Below are 14224 nucleotides of genomic sequence, written 5' to 3'. Positions count from 1 at the left end.
TTCTGCCCATTCTGTTGCAAATGATAAAAGTTCCTTCTTTTTTACCACAGCATAGTATTCCATTATGTAGATGTAGCACATTTTTATTTTTATTTTTTATTTATTTTTTTAATATACTTTATTGATTTTTTACAGAGAGGAAGAGAGAGGGATAGAGAGTCAGAAACATAGATGAGAGAGAAACATCTATCAGCTGCCTTTTGCACACCCCCCACTGGGGATGTGCCCGCAACCAACATACATGCCCTTTACCGGAATCGAACCCAGGACCCTTCAGTCCGCAGGCCGATGCTCTATCCACTGAGCCAAACCAGTCAGGCGATGAAGCACATTTTTAATCCACTCATCTGCTAATGGGTACTTAGGCTGTTTTCAAATCTTAGCTATTGTAAATTGTGCTGCTATGAACACAGCGGTGCATATATCCTTTCTGATTGGTGTTTCTGGTTTCTTGGGATATAGTCCTAGAAGTGGGACCACTGGGTCAAATGGGAGTTCCATTTTTAAATTTTTGAGGAAACTCCATTCTGTCTTCCACAGTGGCTGTACCAGTCTGCATTCTGACGAGGGTTTCTTTTTCTCCACATCCTCGCCAGCACTTGTCGTTTGTTGATTTGTTGATGATAGCCATTCTGACAGGTGTAAGAAGGTATCTCATTGTTGTTTTGATTTGCATCTCTTGGAGGATTAGTGAATTTGAGCATGTTTTCATATGTCTCTCGGCTTTCTGTATGTCCTCTTTCATAAAGTGTCTATTTAGGTCCTTTGCCCATTTTTTGATTGGATCGTTTTTCTTCCTTTTATTAAGTTGTATAAGTTCTCTGTAAATTTTGGAGATTAAACCCTTATCGGAAATATCATTGGCAAATATGTTCTCCCATGCAGTGGCCTTTTTGTTGTTTTGTTTATGGTTTCTTTTGCTATGCAGAAGCTTTTTATTTTGATGTAGTCCCATTTGTTTAATTTCTCCTTAGTCTCCATTGCCCTAGGGGCTGTGTCTGTAAAGATATTGCTATGACATATGTCTGCTATTTTGCTGCCTATGGAGTCTGGTAGGATTTTTATGGTTTCCCATCTTTTATGTAAGTCCTTTAGCCATTTTGAGTTTGTTTTTGTGTATGGTGTAAATTGGTGATCTAGTTTCATTTTTTTGCATGTATCTGACCAAATTTCCCAACACCATTTATTGAAGACACTGTCTTAACTCCGTTGTATGCTCTTGCCTCCTTTGTCAAATATTAATTGAGCATAATGGTTAGGGTTGATTTCCGGGTTCCTGGTCTGTTCCATTGGTATATATGTCTGTTTTTGTGCAAGTACCAGGTAGTTTTGAGAACCGTGGTTTGGCAATAAAGCTCAATATCAGATATTGTGATCCTTCCAAATTTGTTTTTCTTTCTCAGGATTGTTGTGGCTATTCAGGGTCTTTTTTTATTCCAGGTGAATTTTTGGAGAGTTTGTACTAGATCTTTGAAGTATGCTGTTGGTATTTTAATGGGGATTGCATTGAATCTGTAGATTTCTTTGGGTAGTATGGACATTTTAATGATGTTGATTCCACCAATCCATGAACACGGTATGTTCTTCCATTTGTTTATGTCTTCCTCTATCTCTTTTTTTCAGTGTCCTGTAGTTTACTGAGTATGGGTCTTTTATTTCCTTAGTTAAGTTAATTCCTAGGTATCTTAATTTTTTTGGTGCAATGATAATTTGGGATTGTATTTTTCATTTCTCTTTCTCTGAGTTCATTATTGGTGTATAAAAAGGTCATAGATTTTAGGTGTTAATTTTGTATCCTGCTACATTGCCTAATTCATTTATTAGGTCTAGTAGTTTTTTGATGGAGTCTTTGGGGTTCTCTATGTATAGTATCATGTCATTTGTGAATAAGGACAGTTTTACTTCTTCTTTTCCAATTTGGATGCCTTTTATTTCTTCTTCTTGTCTGATCACTATGGCTAACACAGTACTATATCAAACAGGAGTGGTGAAAGGGAACATCCCTCTCTTATTCCTGTTCTCAGGGGAAATGAGTTTAGTTTTCGCCCAATGAGTGTGATGTTAGCTGTAGGTTTGTAATATAAGGTTTTATTATGTTGAGGTATGATCCCTGTATTCCCACTTTGCTGAGAGTTTTTATCAAGAAAAGATGTTGGGTTTTGTCAAATGCTTTTTCTGCAGTGATTGATATGATTATGTGATTTTTGTCTCTCAATTTACTTATTTGATGTATCACATTTATTGATTTGCGGATATTGTACCATCCTTGCATCCCTGAATAAATCCCACTTGGTCATAGTGTATGATCTTTCTAATGGAATGCTGAATCCGATTTGCTAGAATTTTGTTGAGGATTATAGCATCTATGTTCATTAAGGATATTGGCCAGTAGTTCTCTTTTTTTTTGTGGTGTCTTTCTCTGGTTTTGGAATTAGGGTAATGCTGGCTTCATAGAAAGAGCTTGGAAGTGTGCCTTCCTCTTGAATTTTTTGGAAAAGTCTGAGGAGGATAGGTTTAATTATTCTTTGAATGCTTGGTAGAACTCCCCTATAAAGCTGTCCAGATCAGGGCTTTTGTTTGCCGGAAGATTTCTGATCACTGCTTCAATTTCTTCAGTAGTTGTTGGCCTATTCTGTTTTTTTTTTATTCTCTTGATTGAGTTTTGGGAGCTTGTATTTTTCTAAGAATATGTCCATTTCATCTAGTTTGTCCATTTTGTTGGAAGAGTTGTTCATAGTATTTTTTTCATAATCCTTTGTATGTCTGTGGGATCGGTTGTTACTTCACCTCTTTCATTTCTGACTTTATTTGGGTCCTCTCTCTTTGCTCTTTGGTGATCCTGGCTAGAGGTTCATCAATACTGTTTATCCTTTCAAAAACCAGCTCTTGTTTTTTTGATCATTTATATCATTTTTTTTTTTTTGGTCTCTATGTTGTTTATTTCAGCTCTGATTTTTATTATTTCCTTCCTTCTGCTTATGTTGGGCTTTTCTAGTTGTTCTCTTTTTAACTCTTTGAGTTGTAGGGCTAGATAATTTATTACCATTTTTTCTTGTTTTTTTGAGGTAGGCCTGTAGAGCTATGAAATTCCCTCTCAAGACTGCTTTCACTGTGTCCCATAGATTTTGGATTGTTGTGTTTTCATTGTCGTTTGTTGCCATGATGTTTTTTATTTCTTCTTTGATCTCTCTGGTAACCCAGTCATTGTTTAATAGCATGCTGTTTAGTCTCCATGTGTTTGATTTTTTTTTATTGTTTTTATTGTAGTTGATCTCCAGTTTTATGCCACTGTGATCTGAGAAGATGCTTGATATGATTTCTATCTTCTTGAATTTGAAGAGACTTTGCCTATGTCTCAATATATGGTCTATCTTTGAAAATGACCCATGTGTACTTGAGAAGAATGTATATTCTGTGGCTTTGGGGTGAAATGTTCTGAAGATGTTAATTAATTCCATCTGATCAAGTGATTCATTTAGGATTGATGTTTCTTTTCTGATTTTTTTGTTTAGAGGATTTATCCAGTGGTGTTAGTGGGCTATTAAAGTCTCCTACTATGATTGTATTGCTGTCAATCTCTCCTTTGATATCCCCCAGAAGTTTTTTTTATGTATTTGGGTGCTTCTGTATTGGGTGCATATATGTTTACCTGAGTTATATCTTCTTGTTGAATTGCTCCTTTTAATATTATGAAGTGGCCTTCCTTATCTCTTGTTATGGCCTTCACTTTGATGTCTAATTTGTCAGATATAAGTATTGCTACCCCAGCTTTTTTTTTTTTTTTTCATTTCCATTCGCCTGAAAAACCTTTTTCCATCCCTTCACCATCAGTCTGTGTGAGTCCTTTGTTCTGAGGTGGGTCTCCTATAGACAGCAGATATATGGGTCATGTTTTCTTATCCACTCAGCTACCCTATGTCTTTTAATTTGGACATTTAATCCATTTACATTTAAAGTTATTATTATTATTTTTTTTAATATATTTTATTGATATTTTACAGAGAGGAAAGGAAAGGGATAGAGAGTTAGAAACATCGATGAGAGAGAAACATCGATCAGCTGCCTCCTGCACACCTCCTACTGGAGATGTGCCCGCAACCAAGGTAAGTGCCCTTGACCGGAATCAAACCTGGGACCTTTCAGTCTGCAGGCTGACGCTCTATCCACTGAGCCAAACCGGTTTTGGCTAAAGTTATTATTGATAAGTACTTGTTTGTCACAATTTTTATTCTTTATGGCTGTGTTCCTTCTTCCCTTCCTATTTCTTCTTTTTACAGCAGTCCCTTTAGCATTTGCTGCATTGCTGGTTTGGTAGTAATAAACTCTCTTAGCCCTTTTTTGTCTGTGAAGCTCCTGATTTCATGCTCAACTTTGATTGATAGCCTTGCTGGGTATATTGTTCTTGGATTCACACCCTTCCTTTGCATGACTTTGTATATTTAATTCTATTCCCTCTGACCTGATGTGTTTCTGTTGAGAAATCAGTTGATAGTCTGATGGGAGATCCCTTGTAGGTAACTTTCTGTCTGTCTCTGGCAGCCTTTAAGATTCTTACTTTGTCGTTGGTGTTTTCCAATTTAATTATAATGTGTCTTGGTGTTGGTCTTTTTTGGTTCATCTTGTTTGGGACTCTGTGAGCTTCTTGGACTTGTATGAGTTTTTTCTTCTTCCCACTATCAGTGAAGTTTTCTGTCATTATTTCACCAAACAGGTTTTCTATTTCTTGCTCGGTTTCTTCTCTTTCTGGCACCCATATTATGTGGATGTTGTTTTGTTTTGTCTTGTCTCAAGGTTCCCTTAGGCTCTCCTCCTATTTTTTAAGTTTTTTTTTCCAGTTGTTCTGCTTGGGTATTTTTCCTACCTTTTTCTCTGACATATACCTTGCCTCCATTTTGTTTACTTCCTTTTCTGGTGATTCCTCCTTTTCTTTCATATGGGTGCTGTTTCTTTGTCTCCCCATGTTCGCTCTTCTCAGGGTGTCTGGTTATGTAGCTCTCTCTCTCCTACATTGACTTAAAGGCACACAATACAATATGACAAGACACAACACACAGGGCACCACACACAAATGTATTCACAATACCAATAACCCCAAATAAAGGTGACCACCAGAGAAAAGAGAATTAGGGGAGAGAAAAAGAGTGCAAAAATGATATTGTAAAAAGGAAAAAATGTAAGAGAGAAAAGAAAAACAAGAAGAAAGAAGGGGAAAATATATGTATATGGGAGAAAACACCAAAAAACCAATTGCTAATCCAAAAAATGCAAACAACAAACACCCAAACAACACCCAGCTGAATTGGAGGAGGCAGAGCTCTCTCCAGGCAATCTCTGATCTTTCCGTCCACAGATTGCCTCACCAGCTGTGTTTCATTTGCCAATTCCGGGTGGATGTTGTTCGATTCAGCTGTTACTTCTACCTGCTCTCTGAGAAGGCACAGGGACCGTCCGCGTATTCGGTGCCACTTTGTCTCCCCCTGGACAAACTTTTTAGGTGCCAGAGAGGCTGGTCCCTGGGCGTAGTGGTTGTAGGGTCTCAGGAGGTATCCGAGGTCTCCCTGGGTGAAGGTAAGGCTGGGCTTCTGATCACAGCCACTCTCCCCTTCAAGATGGCACAGTCTCTGTGGCAGAGCCAGCCACTCCAGGAGAGATTTCAGCAGTAGTAGAGGCTGCCCAGCCAGAAAGCCTGGTCCGCCAGTCCCCAACAGTCCTGTGGAATATAGCTATCCCTCACTCACAAATACAGACACTCCCAGCATGTCCACGCACTCTCCTTTCACTCTCTCACTCACACACTATCTTGCAGCCTGCCATCTATCAGCTGCCATCTAGGACCTCAGATTTAATGCTACCTCATTTTAAGATAGAATATAACTTTCTTAGTATAGTTGATTTATTTCAAGAAGTTATTTATAAACTAGAAAATAATAATCTATTTATTTTATAAAATACAAAGTAGGTCACAAAGTAGGTACTTGCCTTCACAAGTAATAAATGGGTAATAAAAGTGAGACAAATTGGTTAAAGAAACTTAGGAAATGTATTTATTTATTTGTTTACTTATTTATTTAGCATTTCTAATAATGTCTTTTTGCTAATTGGTTCTGTCTTTCAATCTAAGAAAATCATGGTTAGGCATTTAATAACTTTAAATTTCTGTCTTTATAGTTCAAACTTTATATTTTTAAATCAATTTTCCACATTTTTTTCTCCTTTGGCATTTATTTTCATTTGTATAATATGTACTAGTTTAATGAGCCTCTTGGATATGAGATGAATAAGAAGCTCTAGGAGTAATATGATAACAGAAGGTTAAACAAGTTAATTTTTAAATACTAACTTAATGCCCAGAAAACATTTTGACAGCATTCCTTTTTAAATTCTCCCCATACTCATTCATTCACATAGTATGACCAGGCCTTCTAATGCAAAGGAAGTAAAGTTTCAAATGCAAGTTTGAAATGAAAGAAATGCTAATGATATAAGTTCACACAGATTCTGTCAAAACTGTTTTTATATAGACAGTAGGCAATCTTCACCCACAACAGAAAGAGAGTGGTGTGGGGAATAAAACAGATCTACATTTGAATCCTGGGTCTTCCACTCAGTAACCTTGAGCCTGGGCTGAGTTATTTACCATATCCACACCTCAGTTTCTAATGTGTCAATAGGGATTATTAAAAGGTATTTCATAAGCCTCTCCTAGTGCAGTGCCCAGAACATAGGAGGTGATTAATAAGTAGTAGCATTATATTAATTTATAAATGTTTATCAATTAACTAAAAACACAGAAACAGTTTGTTTGAAAACATTAGGCATACGTCATGACTGACATGGTTTGCAAACTTCTTGAAAGGGAGCAGAATTTGCCCTTACAAGATATACCTATTTGACCTAAGGATTATTTTCTGCTGACTATTTTTAAGAAAGCAGAGACAGGCAAAGTTCTGAAATTGGAGTAAAAATGACCCTTTTGTAAGAGATTGGTGTCTCCCTTTTTGTACCAGAAAGAGGAGGATGACCCAATCTCTAGAAATTTATGGAATAATCAAGGATCTAAATCTGCATACCAACCTTATTCTTGTTTATTGTGTTTTTCTAATTGCCTATCATAACTGGCTCTCCCACCCTCAACATCTTCTTTTGTCTTATCTGGAGAAGGCATTTAAGGTGGTAGCTTGGACCATTTCAAAGAGCTATATGTATTATTAAACTTCTGTTTGTTTTCCTGTTAATCTGTCTTTTACTAGGAGGCGGGGGTATGTGAAGGGGAGGGAAGGGTTCTCAGTCAAGAACCTAGAAGAATAGAGAGAAAATTATTTTTCCTCCTCTATGCTCTACTTCTTATTTGCAGTTCCCACTAAGGAAAACAAAAGTTTTCATGTTTTCTTTATAATATTAATATTTTTAAATGTAGTTGATAATATTAATTTTTATACTATATCTTTGGTAAAAGAGGAACATCAGCATTTTCACTTAAATTTTCAACTTTTTACTACTAAAATTTACTTAATTTTCTATAAATATCTGGTCTATACTTGACGAAGTATTTGAGACAGCATGAAAAGCAACTATTATATAAACTTGAATCAGAATTTCTTATTGGCAAACTTTTAAAAATTCTTCCTCAAGAGTTAATTGAAATATTCTGACAGTCAGCAGAAATATAGAAATTGTACTCTGCTGGGTTATAACCTTGCACAACTCCTGTGACCCTAATACCCAATGATGAAAGATTTTATGATAGGGAAGAATGTTATTATTGTCCTTTCTGTAAGATATAACAACTTAAGTAATTAAGGCTAGAAATCAAGCCAAATTAACTGCAAACAGCTGTAAGAAGCTTAGTACATGACCAAATAACAGATGGGAAATTCTTTTGTTTTCACTGGTGATTTACCTAATGATGAGATAAATATCTGATGACATACATAGTCCAGTGTCCTGTCAATCTTGAGCCATTCATTATATCATTCCTCATGTTCATTCCAGAGAGAAGTAACAGCTCAACTGTTCAACTATAAAAAGTATCTTCATGGGTTCTGCTTAAGAAAGCCAGTAAGCAATAAAAAAGGTTTCAACCCATAATTAAAATTTAAATATAAAAAGAGAATATTTTTAACCCATGGACACAGACAATAGGTGTGGTGAAGGCCTGCGGAGGGGGCTGGAACAGGGTGGAGGGGGTCAATGGATTGGAGGGAAAAAAAGGGACACTGTAATACTTTCAACAATGAAGATAAATTTTAAAAAAGAGAATATGTTACACAATAATATATACATGAGCTAAAATGATTTCTAGGAATTTTAGGAAATAATAATTACATCAAATTTTCATAATTTTCCTATGAGAAGATAATTACATCCATATGTTAAAAAATTCCTTGCTAATCATGAAATTTATATTTACAAATCTATCAAATTAAATTGTCACACCAATTAAATAAAAATGATTTATTCAAAATCAAAGTTTTAACTACTTTTTTTTATGGTACAAAAAAGAAAACTGATATTCCAGGAGTTTAAATAACTTTCCCAAAGTTACAGACTTAGTAAGTAGTAGAACCATGAAGACTGGCAAAAAAGGTAGAGAAATGGTTGAGGATAAATGTGGTGAGTTAGAGAAAAGAGTGAAATAAAGTGAAGAGACTGGCAGGGTTTATATCATGCAATTACTTATAAACAACAAAAAGCATATAGATTTATTTTAAATCAGTCAAATTATAGGTCATTATGACAAGTGCTATAAAGGAAGAGTAAATGTATGGTAGTAAAGACAATGTCAAAAATTCTGGCTCGGAGAATATGAGAAGTTCCAAGAAAAGATATTTGAATTTTATATAGGCCTTTGATAGCTAGAACAAGAAGCAAAGACCTTTAGAAATAGTGGAAATTAAGGAATATAGGTATGAGAATACATGGTCTTGAAAGAATTAAAGCCAAGAGTGTCTAGAACCTTTGAGGAGGGTCAGCCAGAGACCAGCCCAGAAAGGTAGATGTTACATAGATTGAAACAGGTCTAGCATCAATAATATGGATTTTGGACTTTGTTTTAGACAATACAAAAGCAATTTAGATCCCTGGGGAGTAGAAATTAATAGTTTTAGGACAAAAGTATACCAGCAGAGGGGAGGATAGAATGGGGAAGAGAAGACCAGTTAGGTCAGTATTTCAAGAAGTAAGGCAAGAGTGAATGTCCTTGCCTTCATGATTTTTATCTTTTGGGGATTCCAAAAATTTTATAAACTAAAATATCCAATGATAATGTAGTAAGCTATGGAGTATCAAATGCTGAGAGTATCAAATGCTAATACCCAAATTTGTTTTTTTAATTGTTCTGAATCAGCAATTGAAAGAATATGTACTTGAGAGAGCCAAAGCTTGCAAATAATACATATTTAAATATTTACTCTGTGTACTGTACATGGATTACTAAAAAGATTAAAATAACTGTGTATAGTGCAAAGGATGTTGCCAGGATCAAATGAAACAAGAGACATGAAAGCTCTTGTAATAAACATGCTATTTAAATACAAGTCAGTAATATTATATTTAATTCCTGTATAAGAAATTTGCTTTTTAAACATAATTCCTGAAGAAAAGTAATAGTCTGACTTGTCTTAGATTTTGAAATATTAAAAAAAAAAAAAAAAGATGCACTATCCCAGTGGTCGGCAAACTGCGGCTCATGAGCCGCATGTGGCTTGCGTGCCGCAGTTTGCTGACCACTGCACTATCCTATATAATAAAGAGCTAATATGCTAATTAGACCAGCCAGTAGAACGACCTTCTGAAATGACTTTCCAGAGCGACCAGTGTTGGGGGGGGGGGGGGGGGGGACTGCGAGGCAAAAACTGTGAGGGAATATGCTTGCGTGAATTTCTTGCATCAGGCCTCTAGTTTTTTTTAACTAAAAGCTTTAGATATTTTTGGTGTGTGTGCATGAGAAAGGAGGGAAAAAAGAGAATGAAGGAACTGTGACATCCACCTTGTTTGTCAGGCAAACCAAGTACAAGAAATAAGGATGATTCTTTCCTCTTACCTCTAAACAATTTTTAAACAAAAATTACCTTGAATTAGATCTATACAGTTGAATTCTCATAAAAAATTATAATGACACTAATGTGATATAGGAATTAATTTCCCCCCTCAAAATTCTCACATTATCCTCATTTTCTTGACAGGTAGCGTTGTCTATTAGAAAGAACATGGTCTTTAGAAACACACAAATCTGGACGTGAACACCAGTTCTGCCGCTTAGTAACTGTGGAACTTTAGGTGACATAGGAAAGGACCTCCTGGGCCTCAGTCCTCCTTTGTAAATTGGAAGCAGTGAACACCTTTCTTTTCGGATTGCATTAGGGGAAACTGATATAATATAGCTAAAAAGCACATAGTGGCTGTTGAATAAATGTACCCTTTTCAGTTTTAAATTTCCTTTATAAAGTTATTTTGATGTATACTTCTTGGGATATAGCAGGTGTTTAATAAATATTTGTTGAGAGAAAGAAAGAAAGAAAAAGGAAAAGAAGAAAGAAAAAGGAAGTTTGCTAGTTAACTTAATAGGGTTAGGCCTGGAATCTTTTTTTTAATTTAATGAATCTTTATTGTTCAGATTATTACAATTGTTCCTCTTTTTTCCCCCACAGCTCCCCTCCACCCAGTTCCCACCCCACCCTCTACCCTTACCCCCCACCACTGTCCTCATCCATAGGTGTATGATTTTTGTCCAGTCTCTCCCCGCACCTCCCATACCCCTTTCCCCCTGAGAATTGTCAGTCCACTCCTTTTCTATGCCCCTGATTCTATTATATTCACCAGTTTATTCTGTTCATCAGATTTTTTTATTCATTTGATTTTTAGTTTCACTTGTTGATAGATATGTTTTTGTTGTTCATAATTTTTATCTTTACCTTTTTCTTCTTCTTCCTCTTCTTAAAGAATACCTTTCAGCATTTCATATAATATTCACTTTGAATATTTCTTGCCACTCCCTTCTGGCCTGCATAGTTTCTGTTGAGAAATCAGCTGACAGTAGTATGGGTATTCCCTTGTAGGTAACTAACTGTTTTTCTCTTGCTGCTTTTAATATTGTCTGTCTTTGCTCTTGGCATTTTAATTATGATGTGTCTTGGTGTGGTCCTCTTTGGATTCCTTTTGTTTAGGGTTCTCTGCGCTTCCTGGACTTGTAAGTCTATTTCTTTCACCAGGTGGGGGAAGTTTTCTGTCATTATTTCTTCAAATAGGTTTTCAGTGTCTTGCTCTCTCTCTTCTTCTGGCACCCCCATAATTCTGATGTTGGTACTCTTGAAGTTGTCCCAGAGGCTCCTTACACTATCTTCATATTTTTGGATTCTTTTTTCTTTTTGCTTTTCCGGTTGAGTGTTTTTTGCTTCTTTGTATTTCAAATCTTTGACTTGATTCTTGCGATCCTCTAGTCTGCTGTTAGATCTCTGTATAATATTTTTTATTTCAGTCAGTGTATGCTTAATTTCTAGTTGGTCCTTTTTCATATCCTCTAGGGTCTCGCTAAATTTATCGGCCTTTTCTAGAAAATTCTTGAAAAACCTTATAACCGTGGTTTTGAACTCTATATATAGTCATTTGCTTTCCTCCATTTCTTTCATTTGTGATCTGTTTGTCTCTGCATTTTGGCTGCTTTCCTGAGTTGATAGAGTGGCTTTGTGTGCTAGGTGTCCTATAGGGCCCAGTGGCTCAACCTCCCCAGTTACCTGAGGTGGGCACTCTTGGTGCACCCCTTTGTGGGCTGTGTGCACAGTCTTGTTGTAGTTAAGTCTTGATTGTTGTTGGTATCACTGGGAGGAATTGACCTCCAGGCCAATTGTCTGTGAGGATCAGCTGTGTCTACGCTGGGAGAACTTTTGTGCTGGAGACACCCTTATGAGAGAAGATTTGCAAAAGCCTCTGTGCTCAGCTTGGATGGGGCGGAGTCTCAGGGCGGAGCAGACAGCATTGGTTTCCCGTAAGCCCTGTCCTAATAGGCCCCTGTGTCTCAGTGTCCCATGGTAATCGCTGCAAGCATCTCTGAGAGAAAGCTGCCCTCGAGTTCCGCCCACTGCCAGACAGTCCAGTTTCTCCCCAAATGAGTCTGCGTCCCCAGAGTCTCACCCAGAACTGGATTTCAGTGCAGTCGGGAGCTTTTGTCTCACTCCCACTTGAGAAAGCCAGCCGCGTACTCAGTTGCCAGCCCTCTCCACACGCGCACCTCGGTACCTCTGCCTTCCGCAGTCCCTCTGAGTCTCAGTGTGCTTTTTTCTTTCCTTCTACTTATAGAATTTCCACTCAGCCAGCCTTCCTGTGGTTCTGGATGATGTCCGTTTTGTCTTTTAGTTGTAGTTTTGAAATTGTTATGTGAGGCAGTTTAGGTGTTTACCTATGCCGCCATCTTGGTTTCCAGTCCTTTTTTTTTTTTTTTTTTTTTTTTTTTATTGAGTATTGGCTTTCTTGCCAAATGTATTTGGTGGAGATATATTATTTTAATGAAGTGAATGACTTTATATACAAGATAATTAAATGATATGACCAAATTGTTATCCTTTTGGCCTGTTTATTATTTGGAAATAAAGTGTATTATTTATTTAAGAAAACAAGGCTGCAGTATTTCAACTGACACTGCTGGAACATAGATGTCCTGATCTTTCTTTGCCCAGACATGCCCAGGTTGCTGTAGCGTAAAATAGAATGCTTAGTGATATAATACTTAATCTCAACAACTACTAATATTCAACAAAGTAATCAGGATTCCCATCACTGAATTATATAAGGAGTACTATTTCTGCTACCACCTCTATTGATTGATCTTTATTTGCAAAGGTTTATTTCCTTTTTCATTTCTGTGAAACTAGCTCCATGTCTTATGTTGCCTTAAGAAATGGTACACCTAATGAGTTCATGTTCACAAAATGTATTCTATCCTATGCTGCCATCTGCTGGAATACAATGTTACTTAGTCAAAGAAATTGAACTTCATTAAATTATATTACTTACTTTTTAAATGGTAATTTTAGATGAGAATTTATCTGAGAAAAAAAACACCTTTTGTGCTTTCATAATAAGGAACTCAAAGGGCAACAATTCATTTTCAAAATAATACTTTGTCCTGTAAACAACTTGCCAATTCATTCAGTCTGTCATTTAGCCAACACTCATTGATATCTTCTCTGTGGCAAGAACTACAAAGAATCCATATCTCTATAGATGAGCAACTAATGGTCTTTGTTTAACAGAAGTTTTTCCCCAACAGAAGAATCAGAATTAAGGAAATACTTGCGGTAGATTGCACTAGATATTACAGTAGAAATATGAACAAGGAGACATGGTAATTTCTACCAAGAAGTCAGGACTCTTGCAAAAGCACCATAAGTGGACAAGTGTTCACCTGGGGTTCTTCATGACAGGAAAGGCGATTCTAGCCAGAAGCAATATTATGAACAAAGATATTTGCTTCTAAAGAAAGACATTTATTTTTGGTGGCAGAAAGAGGTATTCGTTTATTATGCCTTGTAATTTTCTGTAACTGTGTTTTTTTCATGTTTCAGTTAAGAATCAGACGATAATCTGATTTAAATAATATAAAAAGAAGCAAGTCAAATGTGCAAAACACTGTATTCAGCCTAAACTGTTCATAATTTTGTCAACAGCACTGCTATTAATATTTAACAAATATTTGTTCTATTCATCAGATTACAACTTCTGTCTTAATAAAGATTTCGTATTATTGGAGCCCTGATAACTGGATCTCTGCAGTGTTAACTCTAACAGGAGTTCTTTTTGTGATGTGTCTCTATGCTATTGCATGGTGCCTCTTCAAAGAGTAAGATTTGAATTACTGCTTCTATTTGAATTCATTCATTGTTCATAAAGTTCATCAAGAATGCCTTGAAAAGGCCATGATGGAAGGGGAGAAAGAGATTAGGAAAAATGCATTGATCATTTATTACTTTTATGCTTTACTGGTGTTATCCTTGCTGATAATCACAACAAAGCTGAGATATATAAAACAGCATCGCTTTTTATGTTTGGATAACAGAATGTTAACCACAATCTTCTGGTTATAAAGCTAATGCTCTATCCCTAAGCAGTCAATCAAATGGTTCAAGCTAAAAAACAAAACAAACAAAAACCATTTATCTGAAAAATATAGTAAACTAAGAAAGTGTAATAAGTGGGTTTAAAAGTCTGCTGAACCCATATCCCGCTCTTC

The 14224-nt window shown here is 36.2% G+C and overlaps 1 protein-coding gene across 1 annotated transcript in view; it reads left to right on the top strand.

The window, feature by feature from the left end:
• LOC308246865 (cadherin-related family member 4-like) overlaps nt 1-13838 on the top strand; it is a gene marked incomplete at both ends in the record, with an annotated part of 101966 nt that extends 88128 nt beyond the window's left edge. The window contains one exon of the mRNA XM_080665208.1: nt 13704-13838. Within this exon, the coding sequence (XP_080521334.1) occupies nt 13704-13838 (135 nt within the window). The remainder of the gene's footprint in view (nt 1-13703) is intronic.
• Between the last annotated feature and the right edge of the window lie 386 nt (nt 13839-14224).

The sequence above is a fragment of the Plecotus auritus genome (genome assembly GCF_963455305.1).
Source record: "Plecotus auritus genome assembly, chromosome: 4".
In the NCBI taxonomy this organism is placed as follows: Eukaryota; Metazoa; Chordata; class Mammalia; order Chiroptera; family Vespertilionidae; genus Plecotus; species Plecotus auritus.
Note: the sequence above shows the minus strand (reverse complement) of the source record. Positions and strands in the feature narration are given on the sequence as shown.